Source organism: Orcinus orca, chromosome 7 (genome assembly GCF_937001465.1).
Source record: "Orcinus orca chromosome 7, mOrcOrc1.1, whole genome shotgun sequence".
NCBI lineage: Eukaryota > Metazoa > Chordata > Mammalia > Artiodactyla > Delphinidae > Orcinus > Orcinus orca.
The window spans coordinates 49098537-49119975 of record NC_064565.1 but is presented as its reverse complement, the minus strand read 5'-3'; the positions used below and the strand labels follow the sequence as shown (position 1 = coordinate 49119975).

At 38.3% G+C, this 21439-nt stretch overlaps 1 protein-coding gene across 3 annotated transcripts in view; it reads left to right on the top strand.

Moving 5' to 3' along the window:
• The window catches only part of LOC101278050 (CD302 antigen), a 129214-nt gene that overhangs the window by 102954 nt on the left and 4821 nt on the right, over nt 1-21439 (top strand). For 2 of the 3 annotated variants that reach the window (XM_004266281.3, XM_012531804.3), the window contains 3 exons: nt 13504-13614; nt 19957-20073; nt 20879-21052. In XM_004266281.3, coding sequence (XP_004266329.1) covers nt 13504-13614; nt 19957-20073; nt 20879-21052 — 402 coding nt within the window. The remainder of the gene's footprint in view (nt 1-13503; nt 13615-19956; nt 20074-20878; nt 21053-21439) is intronic. The other variant, XM_049712024.1, reaches the window with a different exon arrangement.

Sequence of the window (21439 nt, the reverse complement as noted above, 5' to 3'; positions counted from 1 at the left end):
TTGGCTGCGGAGATGTCCTCAGCTCGTGAGCGGCGGGGGCGGGGGGTGGGAGGAAGCTGGCCCTCTTTTGCTCTCGGCGTTGTTTGACCAATTGGTTGGTGTTCAAGTTGTCGAAACAGGAAAACAGTTCAGCCAAATAACCCTGAATGGAAGTGGGACGAGAACAGGCGAGGCCTGGATTCCACTTAAGTCGTGTGATTTAAAAATCTTTAAGTCCAGTCTGCTGTTGTGAAAGTGACATCTGAAAAATTACTCTTGATTAGTCAGTCATTTCCAAAATGAATCGTGAGGAAAATGGACAATTCTCTTGAATGTTTTGTGTTTTTTTAAACAAGTTTCTCTTGCAAACATGTCAAAAATGTTGATGGGGGAAACTCTGGGGAAAGACTTCCATCCAAAATCACTGATTGAACAATTCCAGGAATTAAGGAGCAAAATAAACAAGAACTAAGTGAGTACTTGCGTGGGTTTGAATAAAATGATTATGCAAGAGTTTGGCTCCCCCCCCACCCCGTGAATTTCACTGCCATTTTATAAATTCCTGCTGGAAGCCCGCTGACAGGCAGGAATATATTAAAGGATCTCAGTATTGGAGGCAGCAGTAGAGTAAGCATCTCAGAAGTTGCCTTTTTTTACAAACTCAAAGCTCCTATCCTGACACCTTTTGTCGACCAGCATTTATGACCAGTTATGGCATCTGCTGCCTATGGAGGAGCAGAAACAAGTTTCACACTGTTGAGACTGAGCACATTCGTTTTGTCCAAAACAAGGCTGGACCAGAGATTCTGTGAATCCCTCCTTATGCACGCCCTCCTTATGTTTGCCAGTAACATCTAAACGCCCATTTAAGCCACCCTCTGGGTTGCCGCGCCTTCATATGTCAGGCTCAGTAAAACAAATACTTTTCTTGTCAGATTTTTTAAAAAGTCCGTTTCTAGATTGTGTGGTATTTCTCTTCTTAAGAGAAGCTGTTTTGATCAGCAGTGGAAGACAGGCTGTTACCCACCTGGGCTCTTGGGCTCCTTAATAGAAATTGACGAGGCCAGATGAGGAATTCAGGCGAGGCTTTATTAGGGATGCTGCAACGTGAGGGAGTGAGAACAAATAACAAGTGCCCTTGCTTGCTCCCTAAGCGGGGGGGCGAGCTGATCCCCTAAGTGGGGTTGAGGGTAGGAGCAGACATGGGTGGCTGGAGAGGTTGCTTAGGTGGGCTGCCCACCCCCTTGGTGGTGCTGTGTGCAGGGATCATGCGCAGTACCCTGCCTTTGCTCCCGGCAGCTCAGAAGCGGCAGTTGGGTTTTGATCTTTTTGTATCTTGTTGCTCATAATTTGACCCAACTGTGCATGCGTGCAGTTATTTTTAGTCTCTTATAGTTTCTTTGCATTCTGTTGCTGGAGGAGACGTTTGTCCAGGTGCAAGCATTGCAGCAAAGGGTCCCAGGTCCCAGCCTGTCTCAAAACTATCTTTGGAAAGTTTTGTTCTTTTTCCTTTTATAAGTCAAGTATGGTTAAATAGACTTTTCAAGAGCTGAAGAAGTGCCTGTTGAATAAATGATTGCTATTAATGAATCAGCTTCTCTCAGGAGGTTTGAAGGATTAATTTAGAAGGAGCATGAGCTTTGGAGTTAGGTACAGACTCTGTGGCCTTGATCGAATTGTGCAACTCATTGCACTTCAGTAAAATGGAGATAATACCCATGGGGCTGTAGTGAGCATTCAGTGAGAACTCCATGTCTAGCACCTATTCCAGACATGGTGAATCTTGGTTTTCCTTTGTTCTCTTCATACGAAGTGAAGGGTAATTATTGCAACTAGAAAATTATGTCACAAGTGCCGCTTTATGTCTGTTGATGTGTATGGTTACCGAGCACATTCCCATACATGTTGATAACACAGGGCTGAAAAACTATGTGTTTTATCATCATACTTCACAAATCTATCTAGACAAGATCAGGAATCACATTTGGCTTAGAACTAAGTAAAGAAAGAGCTTTTCAAGGTTCTCATGGAATTTGCTGAATGGCAAGGTCTTAACAGAAAAGCTCCTAGGGTGTTGCATAAAGCATAAATGTAATATTGAAATGGAAATTATTGTTCTCTGTTATTTTGGAGTTTATTAGTGTAAATGATCTTGTGTTGTTCTTAGATATTATCTTGAAAAATCACAATGAACAAAAAATACCTGAGTAAGATTCCATGGCATCCCTTTTAAAAAGTTCTTCTGTAACGGCACTTGTTGTACATAGTACATGATCGGTGTCTGTTTCTTGGGTCAGTGGTTTCCTGCGAGCAGCGTGAATATAAGTGAACACAAGCATGTTAGAGGAAACCCCATTCTGTGGTCACTGAATCGTTTCTCACTTTGAGTTGCCGTAGCCTACAATACTCTGCCTCCTTCCCTGACGCCACCTCTTACCGCCCTTCCTGCTATCCACGCTGTTTATCCACGATGACCTCTGGGCACTCAGCCACCTCCTGGCTCTTCTGCCCAGACCCCCCTCCCCTTCCCCAGTCCTTGGCATGGCTGCCCACTCCCATATCGTTCAGAGCTCTGTTCATATGCCACCTTCTCTATCACATCCCCGTGTTTTCTCTTCTTCAGAGCACTGAATTCTCTCAGAATGAATCTCGTTTCTTCACTCTCTTCTTGCTTTTCGCTCCCCTTACCAAGGAAGCTCCATAACAGCAGAAACTTTACTATCTTGTGGATTTTTTGTTTTGTTTTGCTTTGAAAAGTGTCTCTGTACTTTATTCTAATTTATAATGAAAGGATAAAAAATTTAGATGAATGATTTAAGAAGTAGGGGGCGATAATGGGATTGCAGTTTCCTTCAAATTATTTTTACTTCCGCCCATGAACTCATCTCATAATTGAATTCAAAGCATTAAGTCACCTTAATCTATTGATGTGACTTTTTCTGGCCCTTTGTGAATGTAGCAGTGATGTTTCAGGGGAAATTATTTCAGATTGTAAATTTTGAAATGTTAGTGTTCATTTGCCTTCCAATGAAAAAGTGAAATAGTAATTAGGTATTATTTCAGGACTTCTTTCATTGTTGAGAAGCTTTTAGAAATGTGCTTCCGTGTTGAAAATTAGTTTTGCAACAGGGTTGCTGTCCACAATTTTTTATTATACATATCAAGTATTTAAGATTATTTTAGATTTTGAGGACAAATCTTGAGATTGCATCTATAAGAGAATAGACCGGCGTTGCCCAGTAAGAAAGGTGCAGAGAAGCACTGGCACCCTCATTCTATGAATAAAAGTCATGACAGCTTTTCTGAGAAGGGACGTGAAGGGAGAAGATGGGGGTGGACATCTTGGAAGCTAGGTTGAGTAGCGTGGGGAGGGGACTGAGTGTCAGAGTGGCTGAATTTCCTTACAATTCAGGGATATCTTTGCAGCCCAGGCCCTCCGGATTATCAGGGGCCTGGTACACCATGTCCTCCTCCATACTTAATAAAGGTAATAACCAGCGCCTCTTTCTTCCTCCTCCTCTGCCCTTGTGGAAGGTAAGTGACTGACTCATGTCTAATAGGAGAGGGGCGAAGGTCTTATTATTGGCAAGGAAAAAAAAGTACAATCTTGCCTCCTTTGTTAACATTCAGAACAAGTCTGTCCCAAGGATCACTTCCTCTTATGCTGTGCCTGGTTCTTTAAAAAAATTAATTACAAGGGAACAGAGAGTTCCATTAGAGCTGACTGGTAATGCAAAACATTCTTGTGGCTCTGCCATTTTAGTCTTTTAGCACATGATAATTTTTTTTGTTTTTTGTTTTTTTGCGGTACGCGGGCCTCTCACTGTTGTGGCCTCTCCCGCTGCGGAGCACAGGCTCCGGACGCGCAGGCTCAGCGGCCATGGCTCACGGGCCCAGCTGCTCCGCGGCATGTGGGATCTTCCCGGACCGGGGCACGAACCCGTGTCCCCCGCATCGGTAGGCGGACTCTCAACCACTGCGCCACCAGGGAAGCCCAGCACATGATAATTTTAGGCGGAGGATCTATTTGGAAACTTTTGGAGTTAAGTACAAGCTTTCAAAATTTTCATCAGGCTCCTAAATTCCTGTACATATTAAATCAATAGAATTATAAAATTATACAATCCATGAAGAGTCATTTAGGTGCGTTATTAATAACAACCTATCTTTCAGCAGCTGTGAAGAAGCAAGAGTAACAGAAAAGCACTTTGGAGAGAGCATTGTGGGCAGGATTTTTTTTTTTTTTTGACCCAAGGATGTTTCTTGAGATATACTTTCTAGAAAACATTACACAACCCGTAATTGAAAACTTATGGCAGTATTTTGGGGAGACAGGTTTTTCATTATAGCAAAGATACCTAGCCTTGAAAAAGACTTAGTTTAGCCTTTCTGCTTATGAAGTGCGTGAACCTCCGTAGTTCCCTCACAAGAGGTACAGCCTCTGTTGGAACACTCTTCTCCCAAAGTAAATATGTATCTCTTGAGTAGTGCTTAAAGCTTGTTTCTGGGGCACTCACTCTGACTGGGAGCATGAGAAGAAGGGTTCAGTGCTACATTAACTGGAGTTAATTGCTAATGCTGAAATGAGCCTAAGGAAGAAACAGTTGAAAGTTGGAAGGATATGAAGTTAGCAGTTTGTTTTCTGCTTTTCTGCCTATAGCTTTTTGTTTTTATTTTTGGGTTTTGGGGCTTTTTCTTGTCTTATCACATACTGCTTATTGAATTATCCAGCAAGGGGCTTTGTCAGTTATCATTATCATCACACTCATTCCCATCCCAGAGGCCTGTGTGACCTAGATAAGTACTTGGCTCTTTTCCTTCAGCTCCTTCAGATCTCTTTTTGTATAGGTCACCTTTACAGTGACGTCTTCCTTGGACACCTTTCTACAACTTCAACCCCAGCCCCCACCCTACAGTCAGGACCTGGCATCTCTTATCTGTGGTTGCTAGCCTCCAAGGTGGCCCCAAAGATTCTTGCTTCCTGGTGTTCATACTCTTCACTGAATAGGGCTGACCTGTATCCTGTATAACCAACAGGACACTGTGGAAATAATGGAGAGTGGCTCCCAAGGCTGGATTGTAAAAGACATTGCACTTCTACCTTGTTCTCATTTGAATCACTTGCTCTTAGGGAAGCCACCTGCTATGTCATAAGGACCCTTGAGCAGCCCTGTGGAGAAGTCCAGATGGTGAGGAACTGAGGCCTTCTACCCACAGCCAGCTCCTACTCACTTGGTGGCCGATCCTCCAGCCCCAGTTCACTTTTCAGATAGATGCAGCCTTGACTGAAACTTTATGAGAGGTGCCAAGCCAAAATCACCCAGCTAAGCAGCTGCTTCTGAATTCCTGATGCAGAGAAATTGTGTGAGATAATAAAGGTTTTTATTGTTTTAAGTTGCTAATTTGTTACATAGCAATAGATTGCTAATGTACTATCTAAATAAAATACCAGGGCTTCCCTGGTGGCGCAGTGGTTGAGAGTCCGCCTGCCGATGCAGGGGACACGGGTTCGTGGCCCGGTCCGGGAAGATCCCACATGCCGCGGAGCGGCTGGGCCCGTGAGCCATGGCTGCTGGGCCTGCATGTCCGGAGCCTGTGCTCCGCAACGGGAGAGGCCACAACAGTGAGAGGTCCGCGTACTGCAAATAATAATAATAATAATACCATCTAACATATTATTTTACCTATTTATCTTGCCTTCATGTATCTGCCTCAACTAGAATATAAGCTCCAGGATGGCAGGATTTTTGTTCCTTTTTATTCCCTGTGGAATCCCTAGCACCTAAAACAATTTTCTCACAACAACTCCCTGAGATAGGTACTGTTATCATCCCCATTTTACAAATAGGGAAATTGGAGCACAGTTAAGTAACATACCCGAGGTCATGTAGTCAGAGCCAGACTTTTCTCCATAGCTTAATGTGCTTAATCAGAACCCTGCACTGTCCCATTTCTCTGCAGGCTATCTGTGTTATGTACAAAACTCTATCATAGTTATTATTGGGGGTACAAGTTAGGTTTAAGTTATGATCTCTGTTGTCATGCAGTTAACAGTCCAATTGGGAAAACAGGATAGGTATCAGATAACTACCATACAGAAAAGCAGGATTTGTCAGTGCACGTGAATGTGTGTTGGTCATCAAAGGATAACACAGCCCCTTTTCCAAGAATGGCTTCCTACAGTTCTTATGCATAGGGCCATGGTTTGTTCCGTATTACGCTCACCATCCAAGCCATAAGTAATCAAAATAAGGATAATTTCCTATATCAAAGGCTGACTACCCTAAGCTAGGTAGGGGTACCTAAGGGGTACCTTGTATGTAAGAGCCCTAGGAGGCCTGTTTGCTGGGATAATATCCTCAGATTTCTTATTACCCCATGTATCCTTGCAAAACATCTCTATTATTTGGGGTAACCTGAACAAGTCTTTAGTCTTTATAACCAGAAAAGGCCTCTTACATGTTGTGTAGTGCAAAGTCCTGTAGAAGTTCAGAGGAATCAGAGGTTATGGGAAGGTGAGGGTTGGACATTTCATGGAGAACTGACACATGAGTTGCTACTGATAAAAAGAATATACTTTATAGATGGTTTGGAGATCAGAGTTCATTGTAATTGTAAAGCCTAAGAGCTACAAGTATACAAAGAAATAATATAAATTTCACTTCACTTGGTGTTGATTATATTTTTGTATACTTAATAGACATGCTTTATTCCATTTAAACAGTATTTCAAAAATTATTTTTTTATATTCTTGAGTTATTTATTGTCAGTACAAAATCCTATGTATAGTTTTGACTAGAAATGATACAAGAGGGCATTTCTTAACCCGTGGTTCAAGACTTCCAGTGTTTCACTTTATAAAGGTGTTTCAGGTGTCCTTAAATGTGGTAATGGAGTCTGTTTCCATTTCCATTTGTTTTCAATTCCATAAGGCTAAAGAAAAAGCAACAAAGGGAACCAGAAGAAAATAGGAGAAGAAAAAAGAGTCAAAGTTTGCAATTCAGAGTATGTGCCCTTGTGACTTTCAATTTGAGTTTCATTCTGGAAATGATTGCTTTTCTTTTCTCTCTCACGTCTTAATACATAAAACATCTGGTGGGAGGAGTGTAGGGAGGGAGAGACCTGCTTAGTTCACCCATTCAACAAATATTTGACTCCTTACTAGGTGCCTGTCACTGTGCTTTTTATGGTGTTCCATTCTGCCTGGGATTTCTTTTTCCTTTTCCACATGGTAAACTCATTTGTCCTGCGAATTGCAGCTCAAATATTGTCTCCTTTTTGAAATGGTTCCTTACTCTACAAGTTATTACTTTTTCATCTATAGTCTTACAGCATTTAACCTCTCACACCTTTGTTATTTATATGTGTCTGACTCTCCTATCAGACTGAGCACTTCAAGTGTAGGAACAATTCCCCTTAAATCCTTTTATCCTTACCCCTTAGCACTGACCGTTGTATCTGACACGTGGGAGTTGCTCAGCAAATGATTGTTGGATGGATGATGGTAGCACTTATCGATAACTTGCTTAAAAGTGTGAAAGAGGGAATTCTGCTTCTGGCTATAGTGGAGTGGGATACTAACGCTCCCACTAAGAACAACTGGAAAATCTAAATAAAATTCCATAATAATGGTTTTTGCAGGCATCAGAGAGCTGCTAAGGCAACTCGTTGATGCGAGCCCAATATTCTGTGCACTACTTTTCCCTTTAGGAGAGTTGCCCAAATTTTAAGCAGCTAAAAGCAGAGCAGAGTTTTTGGCATTCTCATGGTGTTAAGGAGACAAAAATTTGAGTTTTTACTTGCCAAAGAGGAGGGACTTTAGCTAATATCCAGGCTTTCAGTTGGAATCCATGGATACTGGGCCTCACAAAGGCTGTAACATCCCCCTCAGGTGGACTCCACCCTTGATTGTATTAAGATAATCTTCAATACTCCAGATGCCTACCAGAATCCTTTCTAGGGGAGAATGACATCCTCTAGAGCCTCTGCAATGTTTTTAACTTTAAATATTAGATACCAGATACTGTGCAATTTTTCCTGCACAGTATCTGGTATTTGATTAAAAAAAAAAAAAAAAAAACTACCAGGCATAATAAGAAACAGGCCAAAGCGGGGAAAATAAAAACAGACCAACAGGTGACCCAGAAATTAGAGTTTTCAAAAATGAACTTTAAAATAATCGTAATAGGGACTGCCTTGGTGGCACAGTGGTTAAGACTACACACGCTCCCAATGCAGGCGGCCCGGGTTCGATCCCTGGTCAGGGAACTAGATCCCACATGCATTCTGCAACTAAGGAGCCAGCAAGCTGCAACTAAGGAGCCCATGAGCCACAACTAAGGAGCCCATGTGCCACAACTAAGGAGCCCACCTGTGCAATCAAATAAATAATAAAATAAAAATTAAAGAAATAAAAAAAATAATCGTAATAAGTTCGAGAATGTTTATAAGATTGAGAATTTCACCAGAGACTCAGAATCTATAAAAATACAAACAAGCTGAAATTCTGTAACTGAAAAATAGCTGACATTATGAACTCAGTAGATGGGTTTAATAGCAGATTTGTTAAAACTGAAGAGTAGATTAGTAAACCAGAAAGAACAAGATTATGATATGGAGAGCCAAAAGTATTAAAAATAGAAAAGAGCAAAGTGAACATATTGGACATGGTGAGAAATCTAACATATATGTATTTTGAGTCCCAGAAAGGGAGGAGAAAGAAAATGGAGGAGAAGCATTATTTGAAGTGATGATGGCCAAGAACTTTCCAAAAGTGAACAGTGAAAATAAACCCACAGATTCAATAACTGCATTACATTATTACCAGGATTAAAAAAAAAATACTAGGCATACCACTGTCAAACTACTAAAAACCGAAGACGACAAAGAAAATCTTGAAAGCAGCCATCAAAGAGTAACAATCAGACTAATACCTGATTTCTCAATAGGAATGATGGAAGCCAAAACAGTAAAATTATATACATCTTCAATGAAAGATAAGCTGCCATTCTAGAATTTTGTACTTGCAAAAATAGCCTTCAAACAGGAAGGCAGTATAAAGACATTTACAGAAAATCAAGAGTTGAGGGAATTTGTAATAGACCTACCATTAAAGGGGTTTATTCAGGCAAACAGAAAATTATTACAATTAGTAATACAGAAATGTAAGAAGGAATGAAAAGCAACAGAGAAGGTAAATATGTGTTTAAAACTAAATGAACATTGACCGTGCAAAATAGTAATAACAATAACACAAAGGAAGAGAAGTTAAATTACTGTAAGATCCTAGTGCTGTCTAGGAAATGGTAAAAGTACTCATTTATTTTAGGTACTAATAAATCAAGGTTGCATGCTGTAATTTTCAGGGTAACCACTATAGAAATAAAATTAAAGAATGTGTAATTAATAAGCTAAAAGAAAAATGGAATATAACATTGTTTAATAATCCAAAAAGAAGACAACAAAGGGGGAAAAAGAACATAAAACAGGTAGGACAAATAGAAAATGAATAGTAAGATGGTAGATATACACTCAAATACATCAATAACTATGTTAAATATTAATGGAAATACTCAAAAGACAAAGATTATCAAACTGGGTTTTTTGTTTTTTTTTAAACCTACTTGTTTAAAAGGATTATAACCACCTTGGAAAAGTGTTTGGCAGTATCTGTCAGAGCTGGACACATGTACACTCTATGGCCCAGCAATCTACTTCTAGAAATATACCCACAAGAAAGCATGCATATGTGCACCAAAACATGTGCAGAGGATGTTTATAGCATCATATATTGTCATGGCCACGAACTAGAAACTACCCAAACATTCATCAACAGAATGAATAAAGTCATACAATACTATATAGCAATGAGAAAGAACCTACAGCTACATGCTACAACATAAATAAATCTCATAAAAATAATGTTTATCAAAAGAAACCAGACACTAAAGAGTACATACTGTATGTGTTCATTACTATAGAGTTCAAAAACTGACAGAACTAATCTGTGGTGTTAGAAGTTAGGTGTGATTACCTTTGGAAGTGAGTGGACCAAACGGGTTTGGTTAATGGTCTGTTTCTTCATCTCACCGATGATTACATGGGTATGTTCATTCTATGCAGATTCACCAAGATAGGTATGTATGATTTGCACATTGTATATTGTATTTCAGTAAAAAGTTTAATTTTTAAAAAGTATAGTCTCTCGGTATCTTCAGGGGACTGGTACCAGGACCCTCTGTGGATATCAAAATCCGAGGATGCTCAAGTACTTTATATAAAGTGGCGTAGTACAGTCGGTGCTCTGTATCCGAGGGTTCCACATCCACAGATACCGAGGGCCAAGTGTACCAGTAACGGTGTTAGAACTGGCAGCAAGGTCAATCCAGTTCTATTCCAGGGTATAAGAAAACAGCATGCTTCTAGAAGGAAAAGATGAATACACTGCAAAGGGAGTGTTTGAGGATGCTGAAGGGATGATAAATTAAGCCATTTAAGGATGTAGAGATAGGATTCATTCATTCATTTAGCAAAATATTTTGGTCCCTATTATAGTCCAAGGAGCTATCTGAGGTGTTGGGGATTCAAAAATAAGGCTCGGCCCCTATTTTCAGAGAGGTCACTGTCTCTAGAGAAGGGTGCCGAGGATGGTAGAGTTAATAAAAGCTACAATATATTGAGCACCTTCCTTGTACTAGGCGCTGTGCTGTGCAGTTTTGTTGCTTCTTAATGTTCACAACAACAGTCCAATGAGGTCGTTATCCCTTTTTGCCTGAGGAAATACAGGAAATAAGTTGTCCAAGGTCTCACCACCAAGATAAAAATACAGGTCTGTCTGACTTCAAAGTTGTGTTCCTTCTGCTACTTTCCGTGGCCATTGGATGGTGAGTTCGAAGAGAAAGAACTATGTGATGAAATTACAAGCAGAAGTTAAAATACATTACAGTGGTGGTGTCTTAGAGAAAGTGGTGTAGATAGATGGCCTGAATCTCAAAGGATGAGCAGTGGGTAATGTTGATGGTCTGGAAGTGGAAACGGAGGAATAAAAGTCTTTTCTTCTGAAAAGAAGGCAGCAGAGGTGTATGGAGAAACTGAGATGGCTGAGTACTCTTTCTCAGGAAGAGGATCTAAGGGTTTGCTCCACATACAGACTTTCAACCAAGCACCTTGTTTTCAGGCCCTTCCTGAGCCTTCTTCCTACAAAATGCCTTTCCAATTTCTGAACTTTTCTAGACTTCCTTGCTATTTTAAAATTTAATTTAATTTTACTTTATTTATTTTAATTTTTATTGGAGTATAGTTGATTTACAATGTTGTTAGTTTGTTAGTTATGTTAGTTTCTGCTGTACAGCAAAGAGAATCAGTTATACATATACATATATCCACTCCTTTTTTGATTCTTTTCCCATATAGGCCATTACAGAGTATTGAGTAGAGTTCTGTGTTATACAGTAGGTCCTTATTAGTTATCTGTTTTATATATAGTAGTGTATATATATGTCAATCCCAATCTTCCAATTTACCCCTCCCCCCCGTTACCCCCGGTAACAGTAAGTTTATTTTCTATATCTGTAACTCTATTTGTTGTGTAGATAAGTTCATTTGTACCCTTTTTTTAGATTCCACATATAAGTGATACATGATATTTTAGACTTCCTTGCTTTTTAAACATTGGAATCATACTGCAGATATATTTTTATAGTGAGATTTTTAAAAATTAATGGTTTACTGTGAGCATTTTCCCAAAGTGCTTGTTGTTAAAACATCCCTCTCCAACTTTAAGCCACCATAATGGGAAAGTTCTAGATTCCTACCCGAGTTCAAACCAAGGTAGTCACACGTGTAAGACAAGAATTTATAAACAGCAGGAAGGAAAAAAAAAAAAAAAGAACCTATATACAAAATAGATTGTATCTTGGGATGCCTACCCTCAGGCTAGTACATCTTGGATGGTTTAAATGTAGCAGTATGAGGCCAGAGAAAAACTCATGACTCACAAATTGAGATAATTTTAAGTAGCCCATTGTATTAATTAGGTTATTGATTCAGCTGCTATAACAATGACCTGAATTATCAATGGCTTAACAAGATCGAAGTTTATTTTCTCTCTCTTTACAACCTGAGTGTGACATATTGGCTTCACTTAGGATCCTTTTATCTTGTTGCTGTTATTCCTAGGCTGTTTCCATTGTTTACACAATTGATTGAAGATACCTCGCTACATTTTAGCCAGAGGGAAAGAGGAAATGTGGTCCAGGGAGCACACTCTTTCCTTTTAAAGGCATATTTTTGCACATTTCACTTCTGCTCACACTTCATTATCCAGAAGCCACCAGAAAACTGGGAGATAGTGTAGCTTGGTGGCCTGTAGTCTGTGCTGTATACGAAGCTGAGGGCAAGTACTGGAGACAACGAATGGGCTCGGCCATATTCTGAGCTTAGTGAGATGGAGGTTGTTGAATTTAGACTAACATAGCTGATGGTTCAATTCTGATCTTTGTAGTAAGCCATTCTTCTTCTTGTTTATATTAAAATTGTAATTCAGGGAGTTCCCTGGCTCTAGGTCCAGTGGTTAGGATTTGGTGATTTCATTGCTGTGGTCTGGGTTCAATCCCTGGTCGAGGAACTGAGATCCCGCAAAAATAAAACCAGGTAAAAAGTGATTTTCCCTGTACAGACCTAAGAGAATATGGAAGGTTAATGCCTTAATGTTCCTTTATTCACTGGAATTCAATAACATCTTCACATCCTTTCTCCATTCTGGCCAGTGAAATCAAGGTCTTAACAGGCCTACTTTTGCTTCTAATGCTAACTAGTGAAATTCCAGAGGCAAGGCTGAAAAATACACATCTTTATAATGAATAACACCAAAAGATAGAGATGAAGGAGATGACCCTCTACAGCAAGAGAGGAAGAAGTATGGTTCTGTTTCATAAAACTAGTTCAAAGAATCTGCTTTGATGAAGTGTTAAATTAAAACGTTCATAAAAATATCAATCTTGTTTTCTTGTGCAATAGGAAAACTTATCTGAATATTCATAATCTAGCAACTTCTTTTCTTCTCTGTTCTTGAAAGTATATTTTGAACAAAAAGATCTTGTAAGAGTCTTACGACTTTTGAAATTGAATTGTTACTATATACTGCAAAGATAACCTTGAAAGAGAACTTGTAATTCTGATTGGTTTTCTTCCTTGATAGTTTATTGCCTTGGTTATTAGCATATGTAATATGCTATAATTTACATGTCTGAACTACTAAACACCTAAAGACTTGTAACTTTGCTCTGTCAAATCAGAAGGGAATCAGTGGCGCATTTTCCTTTTCCCACATGTACAATGGTGAAAAAGAAATTCCTATCACGCTAGTCAATTTCTTATTTTAACAAAGACCAAGAGCCTTATGGCTAAATTAACAAGGGAAATTGCCATTCTTTTTCTTTTGTGAAAATTTAATATCTAATATCTTTATCTTTAGGAATTCATGAAATTAAAGTTATTTAATAGCGTATCTCTTTTTCCACATAGACTGCCCTTCATCCACCTGGGTTCAGTTCCAAGACAGTTGTTACATTTTTCTTCAAGAAGCCATCAAAGTAGAAAGCATAGAGGATGTCAGAAATCAGTGTACTGACCATGGTAAGGAGCTTTTTCTGTTTTGTTTTTTCACAGATCAGTAAAGAGTGTTCACTAATTTCTTTAAAAAATAGTTTTGTCGTATCTCACTTTTACCTTGGTCCTTGTAATAAATGGACAGCTTTTATTCTATAAGACACAAACAGTGGAATTGGGGTATACCCTTGAGCTGGAAGACAGTTGTTGGACCACACTGCCCAAAGCAGAGTGACAGAACCTTAGCAAGAGCAGGGTGTATTTAATGTAAGTACTCTGTGTCAGGCACTGTTCTTAAGCACATAATATACTTTAACTGGCTTTAATTATTACAGCAAACCTATCAGGTAGTAAATTATTAGCCTCCTTTTATCAAGAGAATAAAACTAGTTATTTGTTAGAGGTCACACAGGAAATCATTGGCACAGCCAGGATTCAAACCAGGGACTGTCTGATTTTAGGACCTGCGTTCTTAATCACTCTTATTCTGCCCTGAAAGTACTGTTTCAGGCATGCAGTGGGGGCAGAAGTTAGTTTACATGGGACTGTGACGTGAGACGGTGGTAAAGAAGCATACCATTAAATAAAAATTTAAAAAAGGCTATGTATTTGCTACATGATATGCTCAGTATTCTCTGGGAAATATAACTTCACATTTTGAAATCTTTTAAATAAAAATGTCATTTTAAAAAAGGTGTGCTTGGGTGCTCGTTATATATTTGGCTGTTTGGCCCAAAGTGCATCCTTGTTGTTAAGCCTCTTATTGTGATACTTGTCAGCTCAAACGAAAACGATGGTGTGAGTTACCATGTTTTTCCACTGAGATATCTATGATGGTGAGATGAGAGTCCTTGATTATTTCAAGGTACTTGTTATTACTGTGTGAGATCTAAAAATCTCTTATTTCATTAAATTTTGTCTTAAGCATATTCATAACACCAGCATTTAAAAATGTGCTTTACTGGGACTTCCCTGGATGTCCAGTGGTTAAGACTCTGCGCTCCCAATGCCGGGGGCATGGGTTCCATCCCTGATTGGGGAACTAAGATCCCGCATGCCACAGGGCACGACCAAAAACTACATAAATAAAAAATAAAAATAAAAATGCCCTTTATCTAAAAAACACAATTTCTGACAACCCACCAATTAACATTTTGGAAGAATATCAAATTGCTTTAATTAAAATCATATTCACTTATTATAGAAGGAATAAATGTAAGCATAGGAGTTTTAAATCCTACGAAGTGCCACGTACTACTCAGTACATATTTTCCTTACTTGCTAAATGGTGTTGAACATTGGCTCTTTGAAAACAAGACATTTCCGACATGCTAATATGGTTTCACTCCAAGGAAATGGAGTAATAGGAATTTTGCTGGTCTTCCAAGATTTTTATTTATATATATATGTATGTACGTATGTATGTATGGCTGTGTTGGGTCTCTGTTGCTGCGCGTGGGCTCTCTCTAGTTGCAGCAAGCAGGAGCCACTCTTCATTGCGGTGGCTTCTCTTGTTGTGGAGCACAGGCTCCAGGCGCGCGGGCTTCAGTAGTCGTGGCGCATGGGCTCAGTAGTTGCGGCTCGCGGGCTCTAGAGCACAGGCTCGGTAGTTGTGGCGCACGGGCTTAGTTGCTCCGCGGCATGTGGAATCTTCCCAGGCCAGGGCTTGAAACCGTGTCCCCTGCATTGGCAGGTGGATTCTTAACCACTGCGCCACCAGGGAAGTCTACAAGATTTTTTTAAAGGGTGTTTCCCCAACAACTATTTTCTATCTCTTTTTTAAAAACTATTTATGTCAGGTATACTTGGACATAAACACAGATTTCAATAAACAAATTACATTGGAGGCTCAGAGCCAAGAAAAGACATGTTCCTGTACTCCTATTAGCTTGTATGAACCACAAGGTCAGATTTCGTCGTCCAGCTTTAATACTTAACTTCAGCAGTTAAGCAACTGCATACTCTACAGAGGCATAGTTAATATTTGTTGACTGACTTCCTCTACAACTAAACTGTAGTTAATTGTATTTGCTAATTTTTTTTTTAGAAAAAGAAGCAAAATGAAATTGAAAACACCCAGCAACTTTGAGGCCTAATTTTTGATTATTTGAAGTCCATTAACTCTACTTGTTCAAGTAGAGTAGCCACTTAGGAATTTTAAATCGTTGTATATAAATTTGCTTATAAAGTTTATCTTGTGTCTAAAGAAAAATGTCTTTTTTCCCAGTTAAATATTTATAAATTCAGTTTTTCTTACTGATTTGATTTTTTTTTAATTTCTCATACATTTCTGATAATCTCATCATTTATTTGATCATCCTCTACATTTGCTTCCACTCTGGAAATATCCATTTCATTGATGAATCAGAAAATTAGCTAAAATTGGTTAATATTACCATTACTTTTTTTGGCTAGGGTAGTGTTTTGGTTTAGAACAGTAGGTGGACATGAATTCAGTGTTTGCTATATATGAAGAAGGAAAAGCATAAGGAATACTAGGACATTTACATTTGGATTTATAAAATCTTCACAGGTATACAAAATCCTATCTTAAACCTATAATTAGGGGTATAGAAAATAGGTGACTTGTTACCTTTTGGACTGCTGAGAGCTATATTTAGAAATATTCCCAGTGCTTTGTGGTAATTTACTTGATGTTACTTGTACTTATTTTGGGTACTGTTACGTTCATCTAGGAAAATAATTGTGAGAGGCTAAAATTTTTCTTATTTTGCAACATTTACCTTTGGTTTAGATATTTTCATTATAATAGAACAAATAAATATTTCCAGTCTTTCCTTTTTGTGATCTGTGTATGAGCTATGTCACTAACCATAAAAAGAATTAAAGACCCAAATTACAACTCAGCAGGTAGCATCACTGGTAATGCATTGTAAAAAAAAAATTCGCTTGAGCACATGTGTTCTTCAGGGATTTATGCTATCATTTGTTAAAGAAAATTAAAGTGTGTCTTTTTTCCTGACATATTAAGTTTATACAGTATTTACTTAAATTGCAATGTTAAAAATCATTCAAGTTCCATTGGCTGACACAAGGTCAGAGAAAGGAATGAAAATCTCATCTATGAACACCTAAGCCTAAACTCTAACCTAGTTAAATATTTCCCTTGAGGATTTTTCTAAAATGGCATTTTGGTTACATTTCACAACTAAATACAAGTAAGTATGAGGGTAAAACAGATTAAAAGTCTGTATGACATTTAACAGGAGGTGATAGCAGCTAGAACTGATAAGAAAACCATAATAGAATTTTTGAAAATGGAGCTATGACTGAGAGAGAGAAACTTGCTGAATTCTAACTTTGGATTAAAGTATTAAGTATTTTAGAGGCTTCCCTGGTGGCGCAGTGGTTGAGAGTCCACCTGCTGGTGCAGGGGACGCGGGTTCGTGCCCCGGTCCGGGAGGATGTCACATGCCGCGGAGCGGCTGGGCCCGTGAGCCATGGCCGCTGGGCCTGCACGTCTGGAGCCTGTGCTCCACAACGGGAGGGGCCGTGGCAGTGAGAGGCCCGCGTACCACAAAAAAAAAAAAAAAAAAAAAAAAGTATTAAGTATTTTAAAGGTCAGTCTTATTTTTTCTTTTCTTTTAAAAGTTCTTAATTACACGATTAGTGCACAGTCGCTATACAGAAAAGCACATATGCAAATATTTTAAAAATAAAATTACCCTAAATTGTACCATCCTAAGGAAATGTAATAACTATTAACATTTTGGTGAGTATCCTTCTAGACTTCCAACCCCTCAGGCAGATATATTTTAATAAATATTTGATATATATGTATATATACATGTATATACTATATGTACATATATATTTCCATAATCTACATTTTCCCTTAAACATATTTTTCCATGGCAGTAAATATAGAATGTATATTTCCTAATAACCGTACACTATTCCTCTATATAGATATGCCGTAATTGAGTTAATCCTCTAATATTGGTTATTAAATTATTTCCAGTCTTCCAGTGTTGTAAATGTGATGATCATCAATGATTGTGCCTATCTGAGCAGAGCCAACGATTGCCTTGCATACATCTTGCCAAATTGTCTCCAAAAAGTTTTACTAATTTTTACTCCAACTAACCACTTATGAGTTCCTATTTTTCTACACCCTAAGCCGGCACTGTTTAATTGGCACGTCTGAAACTCTTATTTTCATTCTTTTACCAGTGAAACTGCATTTTTCACACACTTCTTGTGTTACATTTCCTTTCGTGAGGGTGAATTGTCTTTTTTTTTAATTGAAGTATAGTCGATGTACAATACTAAGTAAGTTACAAGTTGAACAATATAGTGATTCACAATTTTTAAAGGTTTTACTCCATCTTTGGTTACTATAAAATATTGGCTATATTCCAGTGTTGTACAATATATCCTTGTAGCTTATTTTATGCATAATAGTACCTCTTAATCCCCACCCCTATGTTGCCCCCTTCCCCCATCCCTCTCCCCACTGGTAAGCACTAGTTTGTTTTCTATACGTGTCTACTGCCTTTTTTAACAGTCTGAGACCAATTTTTTTTTCTTCTGTTAAGGTGTTTGCCTGTTATTTTTTATTCATAACAGAGCTTTAGTCTGCCCAGTTTTTCTTCTTTAACAGTATGGTTTGTTTGGGGGGAGATTTTAGGTCCTGTAGTTTCTTTTCCCCTGTAGTTAAATTTATTTTTTAAGCCTCTTTTAGAAGATGTGAAAGTAATTGCCTAATACAAATTTTTCTTACCACGTCATGACCTAATGGTCCTTTCTCGTCTCCATATATCTGTTAATTACCAAAAAGTTACTGATTTTAGAGTGGTGTCATAAATACAATGGCCTATTATTTAAGTTTCCTATAATTTCTCAGTGTGTTCCCTGGATCGGCAGCATCAGTGTCACCTGGGAACCGGTTAGGAATGTAAATTCTCAGGCCCCATGTTACTCCAGCTAAATCAGAAGCTCTGGGTGTAGGAGCCAACATTGTTTTAACAAGCCCTCCATGTGATTCTGGTGCACACTAAAGTTGGAGAGCCACTGATCCAAGGCAGTATTCTCAAGTTTTCGGAAGTTTTTGTTAAGTCAGGATGATTTGGGAAGAATGTAATTTAATAATAGGAAAGACTTCCTCATCTCTCCATGTAGTACCTGGATTAGTCGTAGTACCCAAAGCTTCCAAGATAACTTTAAAAATGTTTAGGATCAAACTAACACACCATTGTAAAGCAATTATACCCCAATAAAGATGTTAAAAAAAAAAATGTTTAGGATCAATGACTTCTCCTTGGAAAACTATGAAAATTTTAACTTCTAAAATTACTGAGACTGGAAAGTCATGTTTCTTAGAAACATTTTGATGTTTATTCCTCACTTAGCTGAGTACAGCTGAAAGGATGTATTTTTCCCAGGGGTTAGATGTACCTTCCCCACCAGATTTCTGGTTGCTTTTAGGCTCTGATGTCATCATTCATTCTTCACTTGCAAAAACATGCAATATCATGAGAGAAACAAACTCCATTAGCGTTTTCTCCTAAGTGTTATCCAGTTAAGACAGTGGAATGATTTTTTTTAATTTGCAAGAGAATCTTTGTTGGGTAAAGAAACAAGATTAAATATATCTGGGAAAAGTGAAGTTATTGCTAATATTTTATAGGCTGCTATGTAGCTTTTAGATTGAAAGGCTAGAAAATGTGAGACATAAAATATATGTGGCTGCTGCTCCTTACTCAAACCAGGTGAGACAGTACTAGGAAATATCAGCTATCCAATGAGAACAAGGACCAAGGACCTCCTTTATCACTTTCCCTAACCAGGACTTCCCTAAGGGCAACCACAGAGGAAAATATGGGAAGGCATAGGCTTCAGGCAGCAGGCACATGGCCAGTTAAGTGAGGCCGGTCAGAGACTGCTTGTTACTTGAACTTCACTAGGTCTTGGGACTGTTCTGGCAAGTTGCCCTGGTAGTTTTCAGCTCTCCTGAGTGTGGTCAGAGCTACTCCTCCCTATAATTGTGAACTGAGGGCAGGAGGGGCCATGATTGCTAGAGGAAGGGGCAGTGAAAAGTTGAGATGCAGGAAGTGTGTTCTGCTGCTCCAGCCTTCCCATGATGTTTTCTTTCCGTGTTGTTTACGAGATTACTAACCCTAAGTGAATGAAATAAAAAGTATGATTCTGTTCAGTTTATCACATTATCATTTTACTTTTCTCATGAGTATATTGTCTCTTCAGAAATGTGCATGACATTTTCAAGCTTAATTTTTTAAAAGGATGTAAAATATAATGTATTATAATAATGTGTAATTTGTATATACTTCATGTGATTTTCATTGATTTGGGGAACATGCTGATTTCTTCTCCCTAAAATAATTTCAGGAGCAGACATGATAAGCATACATAATGAAGAAGAAAACGCTTTTATACTGGATACTTTGCAAAAGCAATGGAAAGGCCCAGATGATATCCTATTAGGCATGTTTTTTGACACAGATGGTAAGTGATATTTATACTTAAATTGTTTCTTACATTTTTTTAATGTTAGTAAAACTGATAACTTTCTTTTAGATTCTTCAATTCTGTAGTTCGCTATTTCCTGTGGTTTCCAGGGACTGTATTTTCAGTATGCACCCATGTACCACAGCTTTCCCCTGAGCAGCTCAATGTGTGTCACATATGAAAGTTAAAGTTGATTCTTTCATCTGGATTAAAATATGGCTGTAGACTCAGTATTTCTGTAATATGGTAGGGTAATAAAAATTGGTACTAGTGTCAACAATAGGATAAAGATAGACAACTGTCAGGGTAATACTATGTAAATGTATTTATTGTCACTGTTGAAAATAGAAAGTACATAATTTTCAAAATGAAATGAAATTACTAAGGTTACCATTAACATTTTAACTATTTTCTTGACTATTTCTTCATGAAAATTATATATATATTTTAATCACAAATGGGATCTTCTTCAGAACCTTTTTGAACCAGTATCCTTTGCCTGAGTACAGGATATATTCCTCCTTCTAATTTAAATCCTACAATCAGAAGTTTAGACCAGACATATCTTAGTAACTTCCCACCTTTAAAACTAGACCCAGGAAATCCCTGGTGGTCCAGTGGTTAGGACTCCATGCTTTCACTGCTGAGGGCCCGGGTTTGATCCCTGGTTAGGGAACTAAGATCCCACAAACCATGAGGCGTGGCCAAAAAGTTAAAAAAAAATAAAGCTAGACCCTTTCTTTGACTTTCTTTTAACACATTTTATACTGTCATAATGTTAAAAATTTTCCTTAACTGACAGATGCCAGCTTCAAGTGGTTTGACAAGTCAAATATGACATTTGTTAAGTGGTCAGACCAAGAAGATGGCGAGGATCTAGTTGACACCTGTGCCTTTTTGCACACCAAGACAGGTGATTGGAAAAAAGGAAATTGTGAAGTTTCTTCTGTGGAAGGAACCCTTTGTAAAGCAGCTAGTAAGTATAATTGAAGGCCTTTTTCCATTCTAAGAGAGGTGGGGAAAATAGGGCTGGTTTTAAAATAATTTTCTTTGTGATGTGTGCCTCAATATAAAGAGGAAGTAAGACTTCAGAAGATACTGGGTTGGTTTGCTCCCAAGACTCTTGGAAGTCAAATATGTAATCCTATTACATTTCAGAGGTAGGGCCAGATCATGTGAACCAGGCATACTTTTATTCTATCTGCTTATTCTTAGAGCTTCTAAGAAGTCAAAAATTTCTTATGTTGTTCAAAGGAATTATAATAGCCTCTTTGTGATTTGGTTAAACAGTGGAAGTGGTGAAAAATAATCATGGCTGATTCCAGAATTCTAATGTTAGCGTAAAAAGAATTTGATTCAAGGA